Source organism: Helianthus annuus, chromosome 7 (assembly GCF_002127325.2).
Source record: "Helianthus annuus cultivar XRQ/B chromosome 7, HanXRQr2.0-SUNRISE, whole genome shotgun sequence".
Taxonomy (NCBI): Eukaryota; Viridiplantae; Streptophyta; class Magnoliopsida; order Asterales; family Asteraceae; genus Helianthus; species Helianthus annuus.
In genome coordinates, this window is record NC_035439.2 from 114,078,312 (window position 1) to 114,095,758 (window position 17,447).

Genomic DNA, 17,447 nt, shown 5'->3' on the forward strand with positions numbered 1-17,447 from the left:
TATATTTAAAACAAGTTTTACATAACGTGCATACATTCAATAATAATGAAATATTACTCAACAAGTTTATATAACATGCATATGATTACAATGTTTAAAAGCAAATGAGACGTACAGATACGAGTTAGAGGTCATGGAGATTGAGAAATGCTAAACTTGGAAGTTCAGGTTGTCACAATTACTGCTTACAAATGATGCAAAACTTTTTAGAGAAAGCATATTATGGTTCCCCTATTACTAATCAATGATTTTTAGATCTCATGTTGCTTTGTTCTTTTTTTTTTTGTTCATTGATGCAGTTTGTATATAAGTATATAAGGCTATTGTTGTTCCTATCGTATTGCATTATGCCGTATCGTATGTATTCAGTTTGTTGAATAACTTGACTGATTAGGTTTTTTTTTTAACTAATTTAATATTGCTATAGTTTCAAGGTTAATTCATATACGTGTGTGTGTGCTGTATGTATTGAATTTGTTGAATAACTTGATCAATTAGGTTTGCAAACTAATTTGATGTTTTTATAGTTTGAATCTTAATGAATTCACATTTGTATACGACATATGTATTGAATTGATCGAATTACTTGATTGAATATGTTTTTAAAAAGTATTTGTGGAATTAGTGAAGATTGAGGAGGCTGTGAAGAAAAGTAAGAAGAAAAAAAATGAAGATGGTACGGCATATGTATTGAATTGATCGAATTACTAATTCGGTTTTGAATTTTAGGATTTCTGAACCTTTGAAGAATGCCTTGAAGCCTAAGGGAATTGAGGCTTTGTTTCCTATTCAAGCTCGGACTTTTGATTCGATCTTTGACGGTCTGGATTTGATTGGGAAAGCTAAAACCGGTCAGGGTAAAACACTGGCTTTTATTTTACCTATATTAGAGTCACTAATAAATGGGCCTGAGAAAGCAATAAGACGGACCGGATATTGCAGGGCACCTACGATTCTCGTGCTTTTTCCGACCAGAGAATTATCCCACATGAGCGATAAAAGATTTAGCTAGCTATATAGAGAACGGGTCGAATGGCTCATGTATTCGCACAAACTTGGTAAAATTAAAGATGTTATCTTCAAGTTCATTATACATGATTTTTTTTTTTCAAACATGGTTCTTTTACACAAAGTTTTTAGCCTTTTATTTTCAAGATTTCTAAATACAGATAAGCATTATTTTTTTGGGTAGGTTCAGAAGTCTATCAACTTTTCTAAATTAAAATACCAGCTTATGTTCGTTGTTTATTTTTTGGGTAGGTTCTTTTGCTCATCAGATTTCATTTAAATGATGGGTGATTTGTTTTTATGGGTTATTGGATTTTATCACTCCTAACTATTGGGTATTGGCCGCTGCCACTCCCAACTATCACTTTGACTCTCATCACTCCCAACTTAACAGTTTGTGTGTTGTGTCACTCCGGTTGAGTGGATTTTGGCTTCCCTTTTGTCTTTTATGAGTAGATTCACCTGCAGTCATTAATAATTCACAAAGTGTTAGCCTAATATAACCAATAACACAAGTTAAACACTAAGAAATGTTCACCTGTGGAGTAACACAACACACAAAGTGTTAAGTTGGTGGGAGTCAAAGTGATAGTTGTGAGTGATAAAATCCAATAACCCATTAAATATACATGTGCTTAAAGCCTTTTTAGATTTTTAGGTCATAGAGTTGTAATTGTTGGTGCGTTTTTGGTATCGAAAGAAAACGAAACAAGTTTCTATGTTTACACTATTGCGGGACTGAGCAATTTTTGGCTGGAGCTATGATGGAAATGGTGAAATACTTGATGAAAATTAATACAATTACATATTCACCTCTTTCTTAGCTCTTGCTGCTGGTGAAGATGCAGGGCCGTCGCTGAGAATGATATAAAACTTTGGGGCCTCGTGCAAGACGAACAAAATTGGGCACCCTCCCTATAATATAAACTCATCAATCATATATCAAAAAACCAAAATACGACACTAATTGTGATAAAATATACAAAACAAAAATAGTGTAGCAAAATGATCAAACTTACTTAAACAAATCGTGAGACACTTATAGCGTTGTTGGAAGTAAAGCTCTCGATCGATCAAGTATTTATAACAGTGTATCACAATTATCCATATTCCCCTTTGTTGTAATGGGTTCATCTAATCATTTCCATAATTTCTTTGGTTTTAATATATTTACCTTGCCTTAAAAAAAAATAAAAAAAAAACCTTTTTGGGCCATGCCATGTTATTCTACCATTTACGAACATGTTTCTTCTAGTTGAAGTGTGGCATACCATTTACGAACATTTTTCTTCCATTTAGCTAATATTTGATGGAAGATGCAAAATTAAAAAAATGGTAGCATGGAGCTCACTTGAGATGTTATATAAACATTTGTAATTAATAAAATTTAAATATTCGACTCGTAAATATTCACGGGTGATAACCTAGTTTCATACATATGTAATTCTGTAGCAGAGCCTACATTTTTTTAGATAAAAAATAATTCTTTTATTTAACGTATGCCTCATGTATTAATAACTTGCGTCTTAATTGAAAAGACTAAAATATTTGATTAAATTAATCACAGAACGTAAGCCATAATATGCACAGACAAAAACAAAATTAAATGTAGGTGACAATTCTAACAAAATCACATGCACAAAAAGCAAAAAACATTCGATTCGTAGTGAGGTTTTTTTTGGCATTTTCCCAACCCCCACCCCCCCCCCCTCCTCCCAATTATCGCCTCATGGGCGTTTTTTTCAAAAAAAAATGCACACAACGTTTTTTTCTCCACGCCCTATGTTCAGGATCTTTGGTCAATCACAGATATTCTTCTTTTTGTTTGGCCAATACATTTCTTTATGGTTTTTTATTTAATTCTATTACACTTCTTTTAACATAATGTCTCACAATGCCCACATTCTCACTACATCCATTTTAGAAAAACGTCTCATAATGTCTCATTACTGATTGGACTGTCACATGGCGCAAAAAGCCCAAGTGTGAAGACATTATTTGTATCTTTCACTACACATGGTCTAAGTATAATTTAAATAAAGGATTATAAAAATGATTATAAATAGGTATAGCATTCCTTAAAAGAAAGATCATTGGTATCACTAGTGCTTAAAACCTTTTGAAATCTTGTTAACAAAGCTCTTCCCTACTAAATAATGACACTTCAACAATCTTTTAACTAAAAAACTAGCTACATGAACATGACATATCTTACATATAAAAATCAAATTTTATGATCATTAAAAGTGCTACAAAGTTAGCTACATGTCTACATATCTTACATTTAAAATTTAACTAGTTTTATGCCTCGTCCGTGTAGTGGGGCGCTAAGCCAAATAATTCACAACCAATTAAAACAAAATACTATCATAGTTTTGCTAGGAAAAAAAACTATAACGATGGCAAGACTGTAATTTTAAGCTGGGGGCAAAATTGTAATTTTTAGGACCAGTGAGCGAGCGCTAGTGAATAAAAATTACATCGAGTCAACCAATTAAAACAAAACACTTCCATAGGTTTGCTGAAAAAAAAAACTAAAATGATGACAAGTTTGTAATTTTGAAATGGGGGATATCATAACTTTAACTTTAACTAGGGTAAAATTGTAACTTGTCAAAAGCTACAACGATGGCAAGACTGTAATTTTGAACTGAGTGCAAAATCGTAATTTTAAACATGTGGTAAAATCATAATTTATTTGGGCCAATGGGTAAGTGCCAGACAGCTGCTTAGCACTATTCCCCCTTATCTTTCCCCTAATACTTTTTAAACATATATAGTTTAAAGAGATGTAATATAATATAATGTAGAGTAAAATGCCTGGACACTCCCTGTGGGTTGTCGAAATTTTACTTTTAGTCCTCAACTCTCAAAAATTACACTCTTGCTTCTTGTGGTTGACCAGTTGTTACTCGGATAGTCCCTGAAATGGATTAGTCCCTGAAATGGATGGAGGTTAGTTTTTTTAGTTAAGTGGGTGTGAATTTACAAAATACCCTTAACATTAAAAAAAATATTAACTTCACTTCTTCCCCAACCCCCACCCACCCAAACCACTTATGTAGTTACAATCAACAAACAGCTTCGGGACCGGTAAACCCACTCCAACGACTTGGTTTCCGGTCATTTTCTATTCTTTTCAACAACCCAAAACCACCCAACACCACTAACAACCCAACACCACCGCTGACCACTTCTATTACATTCAATACCACCGGAAACCCAACCCCACAATCACCATAACGATCGCCGTCACCACCAAACCCCACTGTGCGCGTTCTCCGTCATCCACCACCTAACACCACTCACCACCACCCCTTCAAATCCGACAACATACCTACAACCAACCAACCACCACTGCACCATCACGATCCATCCATCTCCATTCGATAACCGCTGCAACAACCACCATTCAAACGCGCAACAATCCTCTCCATCATAACCATTGTCACCTACACCATCTCCGACCCCAACCTGTAACTCCGCCGCTCTCAACAGCCAACACCTTACCACCTGCAACAATCAGCATCGTCGTTGTATTCCGATCGTTTGTTTGCTTGAGAAAAACGAAGAAACAAAAGAAATTATAGTCCATTTTTTGGTTTTATAGTGAAATAAAAAGAGAGAGAGAGACTAAGAGCATGTTTGGCTAAGCTTTTTGAAACAACTTATTGACTTATTGGCTTTTTGAAAAGTCATAAACTCCAAAATGATGTTTGGCAATGAGGGTGTATGTGAGGGGAAAAAACCAATAAGTGAATAAGTAACTCCCTACTGACTTTTCCAAAAATCCAATAAGTCAATAAGTTGTTTCAAAAAGCTTAACCAAATATGCCCTAAGAAAGGGTGTTGGCTGAATGTGTTTATCAGGGTTTGGTTTGTGTTAAGGTGAAGAAGACAAAAAGACAAAGTATTGGCTGGAACCTTTTTTAAGATTGAGTTAATATTTTTTAATAATAAGGGTGTATTTGTAATTTCATACCAATTTAACTGAGAAAACTAACCTCCATTCACTTCAAGGACTATCCGAGTAACAACTGTTCAAACCACAGGGAGCAAGAGTGTATTTTTAGAAAGTTGGGGATTAAATGTGAAATTTCGACAAACCATAGAACTGTCCGGGCATTTTACTTTATAGGGGTAAGATCAAATAAAAAGGAATCTTAACCATTCATTTTTCAAATCGATGGTTAAGATGAAAATGTAAGAAGAAGAAGAGGGTAAGGGTATCTTGGAAAAATCCTATTTATTGATTTTTCTCTCTCCACATGCAAGTCACATTCATATTCCACCATCGTTTTTTAAACGTTCATAACTCTTTTATACAACATTATTATTTCGTAAAATTTCACCATAAATTTGAGCGTTTTTTATCTTTAATTTGAGTACCATGTTGCTATATAAAAAATTAAAACTAAAAAAATACAAAATATGTGTTGTATTTCTATGTTGTATAGCATTTTTTATGCTAGATTTTTGTACTACATTTTTATGCTAATTTTTTGTCTTAATTTTTTTCTAAATTTTTTCTACCTGTTTTTTTGTGCGATATTTTTTGTACTAGATTTTTTGTGCTATATATATTTGTACTGAATTTGTGTTTTTGTGCTATATTTTTTTATACTTGATTTTTTTGTGTTTTATTTTTTAGAAAACAAAAGGTGTATCACATGTCATTTTCATATTCCTACTTTTGTGTTGTAATTTTTAGAAAACAAAATGGATGTCACATGTTATTTTCATATTCCTACTTATAAAAACCAAAATGTTTTATTACCAAAATATTATTTCTTCCTACTTATAAAAAGTATCACATATTTTTAAGCAAAATCCACTTTTTACTGTATCCTATTATTATTTTCCTTTATTTTACAATGTAATTATATAATAATTAAAATTACTATATATAAAAAAAAGTAACACTGACTTGACTTGGTCTTTGTTACAAAATTTGAAATATATACAAACATGTAAAATAAAAACATGTATAATAATGTTGTATGAATATGATATCATCCACTCTTCTTCTCCATATTCACGGACTCCCATTGCTGCCATGTGCCCTGAAACAACATAGAATAGAATCCAATCTACTTACTTCCTTTTCATTATCCACAACTTTTTATTCCGTCAAAGCAACTCTTTCTTCCGATCTACGTTTCGAATTTTCTTCTCTTCACCATGTTTCATCACTCATAAACCCCCCAATTTCCTCTCCCCCATTATCCCTAAAATGGGCAATTGCTCCAAAACCCTAAAAAACCCTAACCAAAATCACATTCCAGATAATAACTCTAATACCCACATTTCCGATCAATTTCACCGGAAAACAGCTTTATCTGACGTCATCAACTCTTCTCCGTCACCGTCATCGTCACCTTCCGATAAAGCTCACCGGACAACTGCTCACTCTGACGTCATCAACTCTTCTCCGTCACCGGAATCGTTACCTTCCGATAAAGTTCACCGGAAAACAGCTAAATCTGACGTCATCAACTTATCTCCGTCACCGTTATCTTCCGATAAAGTTCACCGGAAAACAGCAGAATCTGACGTCAGCAACTTATCTCCGTCACCGGCAGCGCCACCGGTTGTCAGACTGTACGGATCACTGACAAACCCTAACACATCCTACATTCGCTTCGCACTTAACTACAAACCTGTAACCCTGATTTTCATCCCGTCGGAGACTCCAGACTTCGGATTCGAAACTCCGGTGATACAGTACGGATCTGACGTCATCTCGGGTTCACCGGTGACGATTTTACGGTATCTAGACGCGAAGTTTCCGAAGCCGGTGCTGTTGAGCGAGTGGAGCGCGGGGACTGAGAATATTCCGGTGGTGGTGAGGGCGACGGTATTGCAGCATAAGAGTTTGTTGTGGCATGTTGAGAGGATGGTGCGGTGGGGGGAGGATCTGGCGGCGCGTGGGGGACGCGCGAGAGGGGATCCGGTGATGGGGAGTGCGCGTATGGAGGTTAAGAAGTACGGGAAAAGTTATTCGCAGTTGTTGGAGGTGTTGCTTGAACATGCTCAGATGGAAGAGAAGATTGTGTTTCCTGTTTTGGAAAGAGAAGATAGAGGTATGGTTTGTCATAGATTTGATTGATTTTGACTTTTACTTTGACTTTTAAAAGTCAAATTGAATAGTTTTTAGATGATGAATTGGTGGGGAGATTTACAAAAATAGACATTGTTAGTAGGGCTGGCAATTTCTTCACCAACACGATAACGCAACACGAACCTACACAAAGTTAATAGGTTTCGTGTCTATAACTGGTTGACACGTTAAGACCGGTTTAATTTCGTGTCTAAACAGGTTAAATACCAGTTTACTTGTTAAGACCCGTTAATAACACGGATATAATTTTAAAGAAAAAATTATATAAGGGGATCCTAATTTTAAATAAACAAATACCTGGAACTGGAAGTAAAGTTTATATATTTAATAAAAGGTCGTGTTCGTGTCTTAACAAGTTATATTAACAGGTATATGATACATTGGTCTTAACGGGTCTTTTCGTGTAACCTGTTTGTTATCAAGTTCGGATTCGTGTTTGGAAAAATCTAACACGATTTGATTTCGTGTCGTGTTCGTATTTACCTGTTTCGGGTTCGTGTCTGAACAAGCAGGGTTGACACAATATGCCAGCCCTAAATGTTAGAACAAAAGTTCTCCAATATAGACATCATTGATCGAAATGAGCCTGAATACTTTGGTGAAGGATGAATAGGGATGTCTGTATTGGGAAGTTTTTGTATAAGAATGTCTATTTTTGTAATTTTCCTTAAATTGGTGTGAATTCTTTAATACTACAAGGGAAATGTGATATTTGGGTTTGTGTTTGTGTTTTACAGTTTATAGCAGAGTTAAGATTATTAGGTGTGTTAATGTTTGCGGTTACATAAGAAATTTGTATGAATTTGTGAATTTGGTAAGTAACTGATTTGACTTTGAAAGTCAAAGGTGAAAGAAACATGGTTGACTTGACTGTTGGCATTGTTGGTAATCCTGATTTGTGGGTTGCATAATGTGCATAATCGGTTGTGTTTTCATGTTTTTGTTAGTTGCAAAGTTTAATGTTAAGTTTCATATCATATTCGTTTACGTTTATAATCAAGGGTAAATGTCACAAAATAGTAATATACTTTTGGTGATGGTCCGCGTTTGTTGTGGTAATTACAAGTCTTTCGAGAGGACTGCATATTAACTGTGGTCTGCAGAAAATAATAGCTTTATAATTACTGAAGTAAGCCATTCAAGAAGCTTATAATGACCAAAACGAATTTTGAAAGTTATGATTATCAAAATGGACCACTGATAATATTTCTATTTAATGACATTCGCGCTGTAAGTGATTATGACGGTTCAATGAACACTGTTTGTTGTTATGATGTTAGAAGGAGCCTATTTCATGCTCAAAAGTTGAACGCGGACCCTTTTTAATCATGATTGATGGTTTTTAAAGGAACAGTTTTTTGATTGTTAAATCGTAACTTTATTGTAAACTTGGTACAATTCGTTGCTTTAAATGAAAGCATATTAGCACATGATTCTTTAATAATTAGTATCACGGTTTCATGATGAAACAAAGATATTATGTAAAAGCTACTAGGTATTTTTCTTGTACTTCTCTTACATTTTCACCATACAATCCACTCATAGTTTGCTTTCTCTTTAATCAACTTTCAAACTCTTTTCACCAAAAAAGAATAAATACTGTTAGAACTTTCAAGGGGGTGGCATAGTGGTAACTGGTAAGCACTTGGGTCCCGTCTATTAGAGGTCTCTGGTTTGAATCCAACATCCACTGGTTTTCTGCCTTTAATCCCCTTGAAGTCCACTGGTTCGACATCTCGTAGTTACCAAAAAATAATAGAGTAAAATGCCATTTTCGTCCATGAGGTTTGGCTACTTTTGCGACTTTTGTCCAAAGGTTTGTTTTTTCGCATCTGAATTCAAAAGGATTGGAATCTTGCTATTTTCATCCAACTCATTAACTCCATCCATTTTTAACGTTAAGTCAGGGGTATTTTCGTCTCTTTAGACATTTTTTGTGATGATCAAAGGGTTTGGGTGGGGAGAAAGTTATAGGTGGATCTTTATTTCTTATAGTGTTTTTATCGTAATAAAAAATGTCTAAAAAGACGGAAATGCTCCTCATTTAACGGAGAAAATGGATGGAGTTAACAAGTTGGATGAAAATGACAAGATTTCAAACCGTTTGGATCCAGATGCGGAAAAACAAATCTTTGGACGAAAGTTGCAAAAGTGGCCAAATCTCATTGACGAAAATGACATTTTACTCAAAAAAATAAATTTAGCGATAGTATTATAGAAACATTACTTGAATTTAAAATTTTGAAGATCCTTATCTAAAGTTGAAAAATGTTGAAATCATTGATGCAGGCTTATCTAAATCTGTAACCGAAGAACACGCTAGAGATCTACCCCTCATGAATGGCATCAAAGAAGATATTAAAACCATCATAGTTCTTGACTCAGGGAGCTCTTCATGCCAAGATATGCTCTTTAGTTTATCCACCCGCATAAAATCGCTTCAGGTATGACCCTAAAACTCAACGCTGCATTTTGTAAATGCTTTTTTATTTCTTTTGTTACTTAAAATTTTGCATGGGCAGGAGAATTGCAAGCAACATTTTGAGGAGGAAGAGAGAGGGATTCTACCGTTAATGGAGGCGGTAGAGTTGACTCAAGGTCAACAAGAGCGGTTACTGGAGCAATCTTTAGATGTCATGCCTAGTACACACTCTCACCTACTCAAGTTTTTCATGGAAGGTCTTCTCCCTCATGAAGCAATGCATTATCTTGACTTGATCACCAGATGTACTGACAAAGATCGAGCGGGCTCCATCTACCGATTCTTAGTCGAGTAAGCTCACTTCTCGTTTTTGTTTACATGATTTAGTCCTTTGGGCTGGTACTGCCTCATGTGATTGGTTCATCTGGTGCTTTTGGTTATATGCTTAAATTGGAGGCGGGCTGGCTAACGGGTCAAAATGGGTCAATTTTAGTGCGTGTTAAACGAGCTAGTAGGTTGGGTAGACTTGCATACACTTTTCCGTCCGTTTTCAAAAATTCTTTACAAATAACTAATAGTGGTTACAGTGATGATATAAATCTTTGCATAAAATGATTTACAAGGATGTATATGAATAAGTCTAGGGGTGCAAACGAGCCGAGCCCAAGCTCGACTTGAGCTTTGTCAAAGATCGAGCTTGGCTCGTTGGTAGTTTCTCAAGCTCGAGCTTGGCTCGGGTTCGCCTCGTTTATTATTTATTAATTAATATATTAAATAAAAATAATAGAAATAATAGATTCGTTTAGACTCGCGAGCTCGATAAGTGAAGCTCGGGCTCGTTTACTAAACAAGCTTGTTTTTAGGTTCGGGCTCGGCTCGTTTACTAGACAACTTTAACTAAGGGGTAAATGTTATTAAATATTAATAAAAACTAATATTACACTAAGGCTCAATAAGGCTTCGATTAAACTCGACGAGCCTGACGAGCTTCACATGCCAGGTTCGAGCTCGGGCTCGATAAATAAACTAGCTTTAATTTAGGCTCAAGCTCGGCTCGTTTCGAGTTTTTCCTTGAGCCGATCTCGAGCAGCTTGCGAGCTACTCAGCTCGTTTGCACCCCTAGTTGTTTTCACATGCTAGGCTCGAGCTCGGGCTCGATAAATAAACAAGCTTTAATTTAGGCTCAAGCTTGGCTTGGGCTTGATAAGGCTCGGCTCGTTTCGAGCTTTTTCTCGAGCCAATCTCGAGCCGCTCGGTTTGTTTGCACCCCTAGTTGTATGCATTATAAACAAGACATGTACACTTTCACATTTGACTTGTCCGGTTTTTTACCTTTCAGCTAAACTTTTTTATTTGACCCGTTTAGGACAAAACCAACTTGATCCATTATGATGTGGCTCCACAATCAGAGCTTTAACTATTGTGTTTATCTCCCTTTTGTGGGTCCTAAATTTGTCCAAAACAAATGGGATCACTACGGATGAGAAACAAATAGATTTTCTTTATTTATTCGTTGAACAAAATATAAATGTGTGGTTTTGCTTTTATTCAGAGAACACCATGGGAAACGCAACGAGGGTCGACCAACCATGGCATTGTTGTTAAAGGCCAAAGCCTAAGCTTCCTGTCTTGAAGTGGACGGTTTCATTGGCGGCCAAAATCGGATAAAGTGTGTGTTTAGGAGGTTAGCGGGCATTGGTGGTTCTCGTGGTGCTTTAGTGATCGAATTGGTTATATTGTATGTATGTTTTCGCTAGGGTGTTGTGTGCAGCAACCTTACCTAATTACATATCAGCAGCAAAAACAATAGAAGATGTTGTATACAGGGATGGAAATCTCAGACTTCATACATGAATGACTTGTAGACTATGCATCTAAACTTTGTACCATAATGTTGTGAAGGAATCAGATTTTCTGTTTTTTTTCATTGATCTTGTTAGGGTGGAGGGTATAGTCAATCACCCTAGGGTGTTTGAGTGAAATCCTACCCAATAATATTATGCCATGTCAACTCTCCATTCTACTCATCATTTTACACTCAATCACTAGGTATGGTCAAACACCCCTCAATCAAAAAAAAAAAAACTTAATTGGTCTCTCCTCTCTCCTCTCCTCTCAATCACATCAGTGAACAATCACCGATTTTTGTTCACTCTCTTCAACTCAAACACCCAACTCAATCAAGGGGGGTGGTCACCGATCGGTGACTCCCACTCAAACACCCAACTCCCCGCTATTATACCCTCCACCCTAATATCTATTAATAACAGTAAGACACTCATTATAATAAGAAAAAGTGTCACTCGTTATCTTTGCTACTTAACAGTAAGACACATAACGGTAATAATAATAGTAGTGGTAGTAGTAGTAGTAGGTTTAGGGGTGGTATAAGGTTTAGGGACCACGAAGTTCTGGGTTCAATTCTTAAAAAGGGGTTTTCCTTTATTTATTGTGTTTCCTTTTGCATTGGTGTATAGATATTATTGCTTAACGGAGATTGATATGATCAGATGGTTCTGCTGGTGGCACGATGATACTCTGGTGGTCCGTCAGTGATTCAAATTTACCGTTAAAAAAAATAAAAAAAATTATTCTGGTTATAAACATAATCCTATTACTAATCACGTAATATCATATAATAAATAATAAGAGGTTATTTATGGAAATGTAATTAACTTTACCTTTACTATGAAGAAGGGTTGAACAACAAAGAATCTTTGTAAATCACCAACGTCTAGCAATGTTATGCTAGACCCACCACAATAACATGTCAAAGAATAAAGTAAATTACATCAAGTATTCCAATCTAACGTAGATAATTTTACAATTCAAAAGAGTTCCAATATCTGTTTTTTTTTCCACGATGTTGTAAGGGCAAATTGCTTTGCCATTAAAGACATTGTCATTTCTTGAAAGCTATAAACACCACAGTGTAATAAGCAAATCGATTACATGTATCATGTATGTGTCTTTTTGTATTTTATTATTTTAAACGTATTACATCTTAACAAATTTCTTTAGGTTATCCAACTCTTCTCGAGCTTGAACATGAATAATGATTCGTCTTCCTTAACAGGGCCGGCCCTGCGAATTCAGGTGCCCTGTTCAAGCTCGAAAAAATGTGCCCCAGTTGTTGCCCAAAGAAACATTGGATGTTTTAATTATTATTTTTTTAAATCAAATAGGTATTTGGCTAATTAAAACTAATTAGGTAACTTCTAAAACTTAAGAATTGTATTGTAAATAGGGTTGTCAATAACTTGGCCTTTGTATGGGTATACTATTTAAAAATAATTAAAACATATGTATATACATACACAGTGGCGGAAGTCGAAACCAAGACATTTTACACAGAGAGTCAAAGTATATTTAACCGAAAATAGTTAACTTGTGTTAAAACTTTTATATTAAAATATCCTTCTAAAAATCTTGTTATATATAATTTTAAAAGCTAACAAAAAAATATATTTAAAATAATAAACAACAAATCAACTAAACAAACTAATAAAATACTGTAATAAATAAAAAACCGTATGAACTTAATATATAAAATAAAGGTTTATAATATATAAGGTAATTAAAGGAAATCAGTCTTTTCTTGTCCTATCTACTACATGTACAATTCGCTTTTTGATAAAGTTTTTTAGCATATTTTCACATAGACCCCTACATTTGCTTAGAATAATTTAATATTTCAGCTTATCATTTCCCTTTTTTTCCTATCTTCATCTTCTTTCTCCTGTGAAAGACCAGAGGTGAGTCGCCGGCAAGAAAAAAATGCACCATGGTGCTTTGAATCTTCACTATTTCTTTCCTTTTTTTTTACTTCAGTCCTCTGTATATATCGGATTTTAGTCCCCTCTCTCTCTCTATATATATATATATATATATATATATACACATCCGATTTTTTCCGAAAATGTGCCCCTCTGAATTACGGGCCCTGGCCGGTGGTCCTCCCCGCCCACCCCCAGGGCCGGCCCTGTTCCTTAACAACCCATCAAACCATATTGTGTGTTCACTTAACCGCTCTCGGAACTCTTTTTTTGAACCCCCAACAAAACACGATCATCCAGGTACACCCACGCCCGTGATCGCAGACAGCGCTGGTGACCCGAACCATTACCAATTCCAAAGAAAACCACCACCCGATAGCCCAATGTGGTAAAACCCTTAGCTCACGTTTGTCATGATGGATACTCCAGCCGATGACCTCTCCAAGAGAAAGTCACCGGGTACCGATAATCCATGACTCTTACAACGCTCGTCAACACTAAAATCGACCCAAATAGTTCCAAACTCACTAAGTCAACTCACATGACATTATATTAGTTATGACAAGATTTTGTCCAGACGAGATTAGGATGCTATTATAGAGTAAGGGTTTTCTTTTCTTTTTTTTTTGTATCAAAAGGCATACGAGTGCTAGTGTGGTAGTAGTACCGTGACGAACTGAACCAATTCCGATCGAACAACATTGCTACATCTTATCAAAACCGATACCGATAATTGTTTTAATGGTCTTCGATTGACTTTACTTTTTCTGGTTTTATCTTTTTGCTGCTATAGCGAGTGTTGATACCGTAATGAACCAACCAAAACCTATCGAGTTCCCGCCACGTAGCGTGGTCAAAGCGATTATGGCCGTAATGTTGAAAACATAGTTGTATTCAGAATAGAGTGTTTTTTTATTGTAACTTATAGCGAGTGGCAATGCCGCGATGAACGAAACCAATTATGACTTAATAACATTGGTAACAATATTGGTTTTATATGGTTTTTTTATCAATGTAAAATATGTATCGATATTCTTTTGAATATTTGTCATATAGCCTCCTCGACTTTAAGTAAACTTATTAACTATCTCATTGAAGAAGCGGGATCTACATATGGTATTCATTGACCTTGAAAAAGCATATGATAGTGTACCACGTAATCTGATTTGGGATAGTTTAGAGGGCAGGGGGTGCCTAGGAGGTATATAGATATATTTAGGGATATGTATGTTAAGGCTGAAACTAGGGTTAGTGCGCCTGTAGGGATTCTGATTTCTTCACTGTGGAGGTAGGACTCCATCAAGTGTCTGCGTTGAGTCCGTTTCTCATCGCAGTTGTCCTAGATGAGTTGTCAAAGTTGATTAAAGAGACAGTTCCGTGGTGTTTGCTTTTTGCAGATGATATAATGCTAATTGCCGAGTGTAAACAAAGCCTAATTGCGAAGTTAGAGGAGTGGTGATCAACTTTAGAGGGAAAAGGTTTAAGGATTAGTCACTCTAAGACTAAGTACTTATACTATAATTTCAGTGGGGCATGCGATGACGAGGAAACTCATATTACCATTGAGGGCCAAGTGGTACCGCAAACAACCAAGTTCAAGTATTTATGATTGTTTGTTCAGAGTGACGGGGAGCTCGATAGTGATGTAACCCATCGCATCCAAGCTGGATGGTGTAGGTGGAGAGACGCCACAGGGATATTGTGTGACAAGAGGTTTCCAACTAAATTAAACGGGAAATTTTATAGGGTTGCAATGAGACCGACTATGGTATATGGAACAGGGTGTTGGGCCATCAAGAAGACACAAACGCGTAAGCTGGAGGTGGTAGAGATGAGGATGCTGCGGTAGATGTGTGGGCACACTAGGTTGGACAAGATAAGAAATGAGGTTTTTAGGAAAAGATTAGGGGTTGCTAGTACATCAGATAAGATAAGAAAGGGAGGTTGAGATGGTTTGGGCATATTAGGAGGAGACCGACTTTGGCCACAGTTAGAATTGTGGAAACTATCACTATGGAGAGAAGAAGGAGTAGAGGCATACCAATAATGATTTGGGATGAGAGGATTAGGCGAGATTTGCTGGACTTTAATCTTTCTGAGGACATGGTCGAGGATAGAAGTTCTTGGAGACGTATGATTAAGGTTAATGACATTTAGGAGGATAGTTCGATTTTGTATTAGATACTCGACTCAGGGGCTTAGCTTTTCATCTTATAGTGATAGCCTATGTGTGTTTTTTTTGGACGGCTAGATCACCCGGTTAGGTCTTTGGCCTTTGATCACCCAGGCAAGGGCGGACCCAAGCTTTGGCTTGGGTGGGTGGGCGGGCACCCCCCTTGAGAAAAAAAAATTAGTGTATTTTCGAGGTAAAAATCCCGACTGCACCCCTTGAAAATTTGGTTGAACCCTTCGTTCACACCCCCCAGAAAATAATTCCTGGATCCGTCACTGCACCCAGTACATGGGTAGGAATAGGGGCGGACCTAGCATAGAACAAGGGGCAACCCCCATTGCCCCTTGACGCTCCGACGGTAGTATAAAATTAGTGTAAATTTTGGAAAAATTTGACGTTTTTTCGATTTCGCTGCCCATTTTTATAGAAACGTTGCCCCTTTAGGTTTTTTCTATATCCGCCACTGGGTAGGAATCCCACGGTTGGCATATTATTGTCAGTTTGAACCGGTGCGCCCCCGGCAAGATTCGACCCTAAGACCTACCGGACAGAAACCCTACAAAAATTTTATAGGTCTTCATTTGCTGTTTTTTGTTGAGTAGGTGATGTATTTTCAACATATACAAACTCTATGGACGGTAATAGTGCCTTTCACCTACTGGGTGAAATGGGCGGTGTGGAGAATAGTGTCAGGCAACTGTTTGGCACTCCTCTATTGTCCCAACAAATTTACGATTTTATCCCGTTTTAAAACTACGATTTTGCCATTAGTTTAAAATTATGTTTTCACCCTCACTTAAAAATATATTTACGCTGTTGCTCCCAGCTAAAAATTTCAATTTTGCCGTGGGTTCAAAATTATGACTTTGACCTTTTTAAAATTACAGTTTTGCCATTAGTTTTTCCCATTATAATTAGGATTTTGCCATCAGTTCAAAGTTATGTTTGTACTCCGACTTAAAAATAAATTTACGCTTTCGCTCCCAGCTAAAAATTCTAATTTTGCCCTAGGTTCAAAATTACGATTTTGCCCCATTTAAATTTACAATTTTGCCATTAGTTTTTTTTTTCTCACAGCCAAGTTACGATTTTACCCTCAAAGTAAATTTCCATTTTTGCCAAGTTGTTTTCTTGGTTAAATTACAATTTTGCCCCGAGTGTAAAATTACAGTCATACCGGCAGCTGCCTGGCACTCCCCCATTGGTCCATTTAATTTACGATTTTATCCCTGGAAAAAAATTATGATTTCGCCCCCAGTTCAAAATTACGTTTTTTCCCATCGTTTTAGTTTTTTTCTCAAAAGTATAAAAGATTTTTTTAATTGGTTGACTCGATTTAATTTTTTTCTGTGTCAAGGAGCTGCCTAACACTCGCTGATTAGTCCTAAAAAATTAAAATTTTGCCCTGAGCCGAAAAATACGGTCTTATCATCGTTTTAATTTTTTTCCTAGCAAAATTATAGTAGTGTTTTTTTTAATTAATTGAGAATTATTCGGCAATCGCCTCGCAACACGAGCGGGACATCAACTAGTTTATAATAAGAATCTAATAAGAATCAGTTTTTTTAGAATATGAAAAGATGAAGCACTAATATAAATAAAAAATGTGTAAAATTTATCCGCAATTCAACATATTCTAACTACTACAAAAACCAATTGGGGGAATAGTGCCAGGCAGCTGCCTGGCACTCCCCCATTGGACCAACCCATATTTAATTTACTTTTATTCTCACCGTAAAATTACGGTTTCGTCCTTTGCTTAAAATTACCGTTATGCCCCCAGCTCAAAATAAATTTTGCCCCTAGCTCAAAATTACGCTTTTGCCCTCGGGTCAAAACCTAACTTTTACTTTTGTTCCCAGTTTAAAATTACGGTTTCGCCATCTGTTTAAAATTACGTTTTCCCCCAGCTAAAAATAAAATGTTGTTTTTCCCTCTAGCTCAAAA

The 17,447-nt window shown here is 36.2% G+C and overlaps 1 protein-coding gene across 1 annotated transcript; it reads left to right on the forward strand.

Moving 5' to 3' along the window:
* The first annotated feature begins 5,998 nt into the window (after positions 1–5,998).
* LOC110868241 lies at positions 5,999–11,478 on the forward strand. Its single transcript, XM_022117362.2, has 4 exons — positions 5,999–7,091; positions 9,419–9,573; positions 9,652–9,902; positions 11,104–11,478. The coding sequence occupies exons 1-4, from the start codon at positions 6,242–6,244 to the stop codon at positions 11,168–11,170; spliced, it is 1,323 nt and encodes a 440-aa protein (XP_021973054.1). The 5' UTR covers positions 5,999–6,241; the 3' UTR covers positions 11,171–11,478.
* The last annotated feature ends 5,969 nt before the right edge of the window (positions 11,479–17,447 follow it).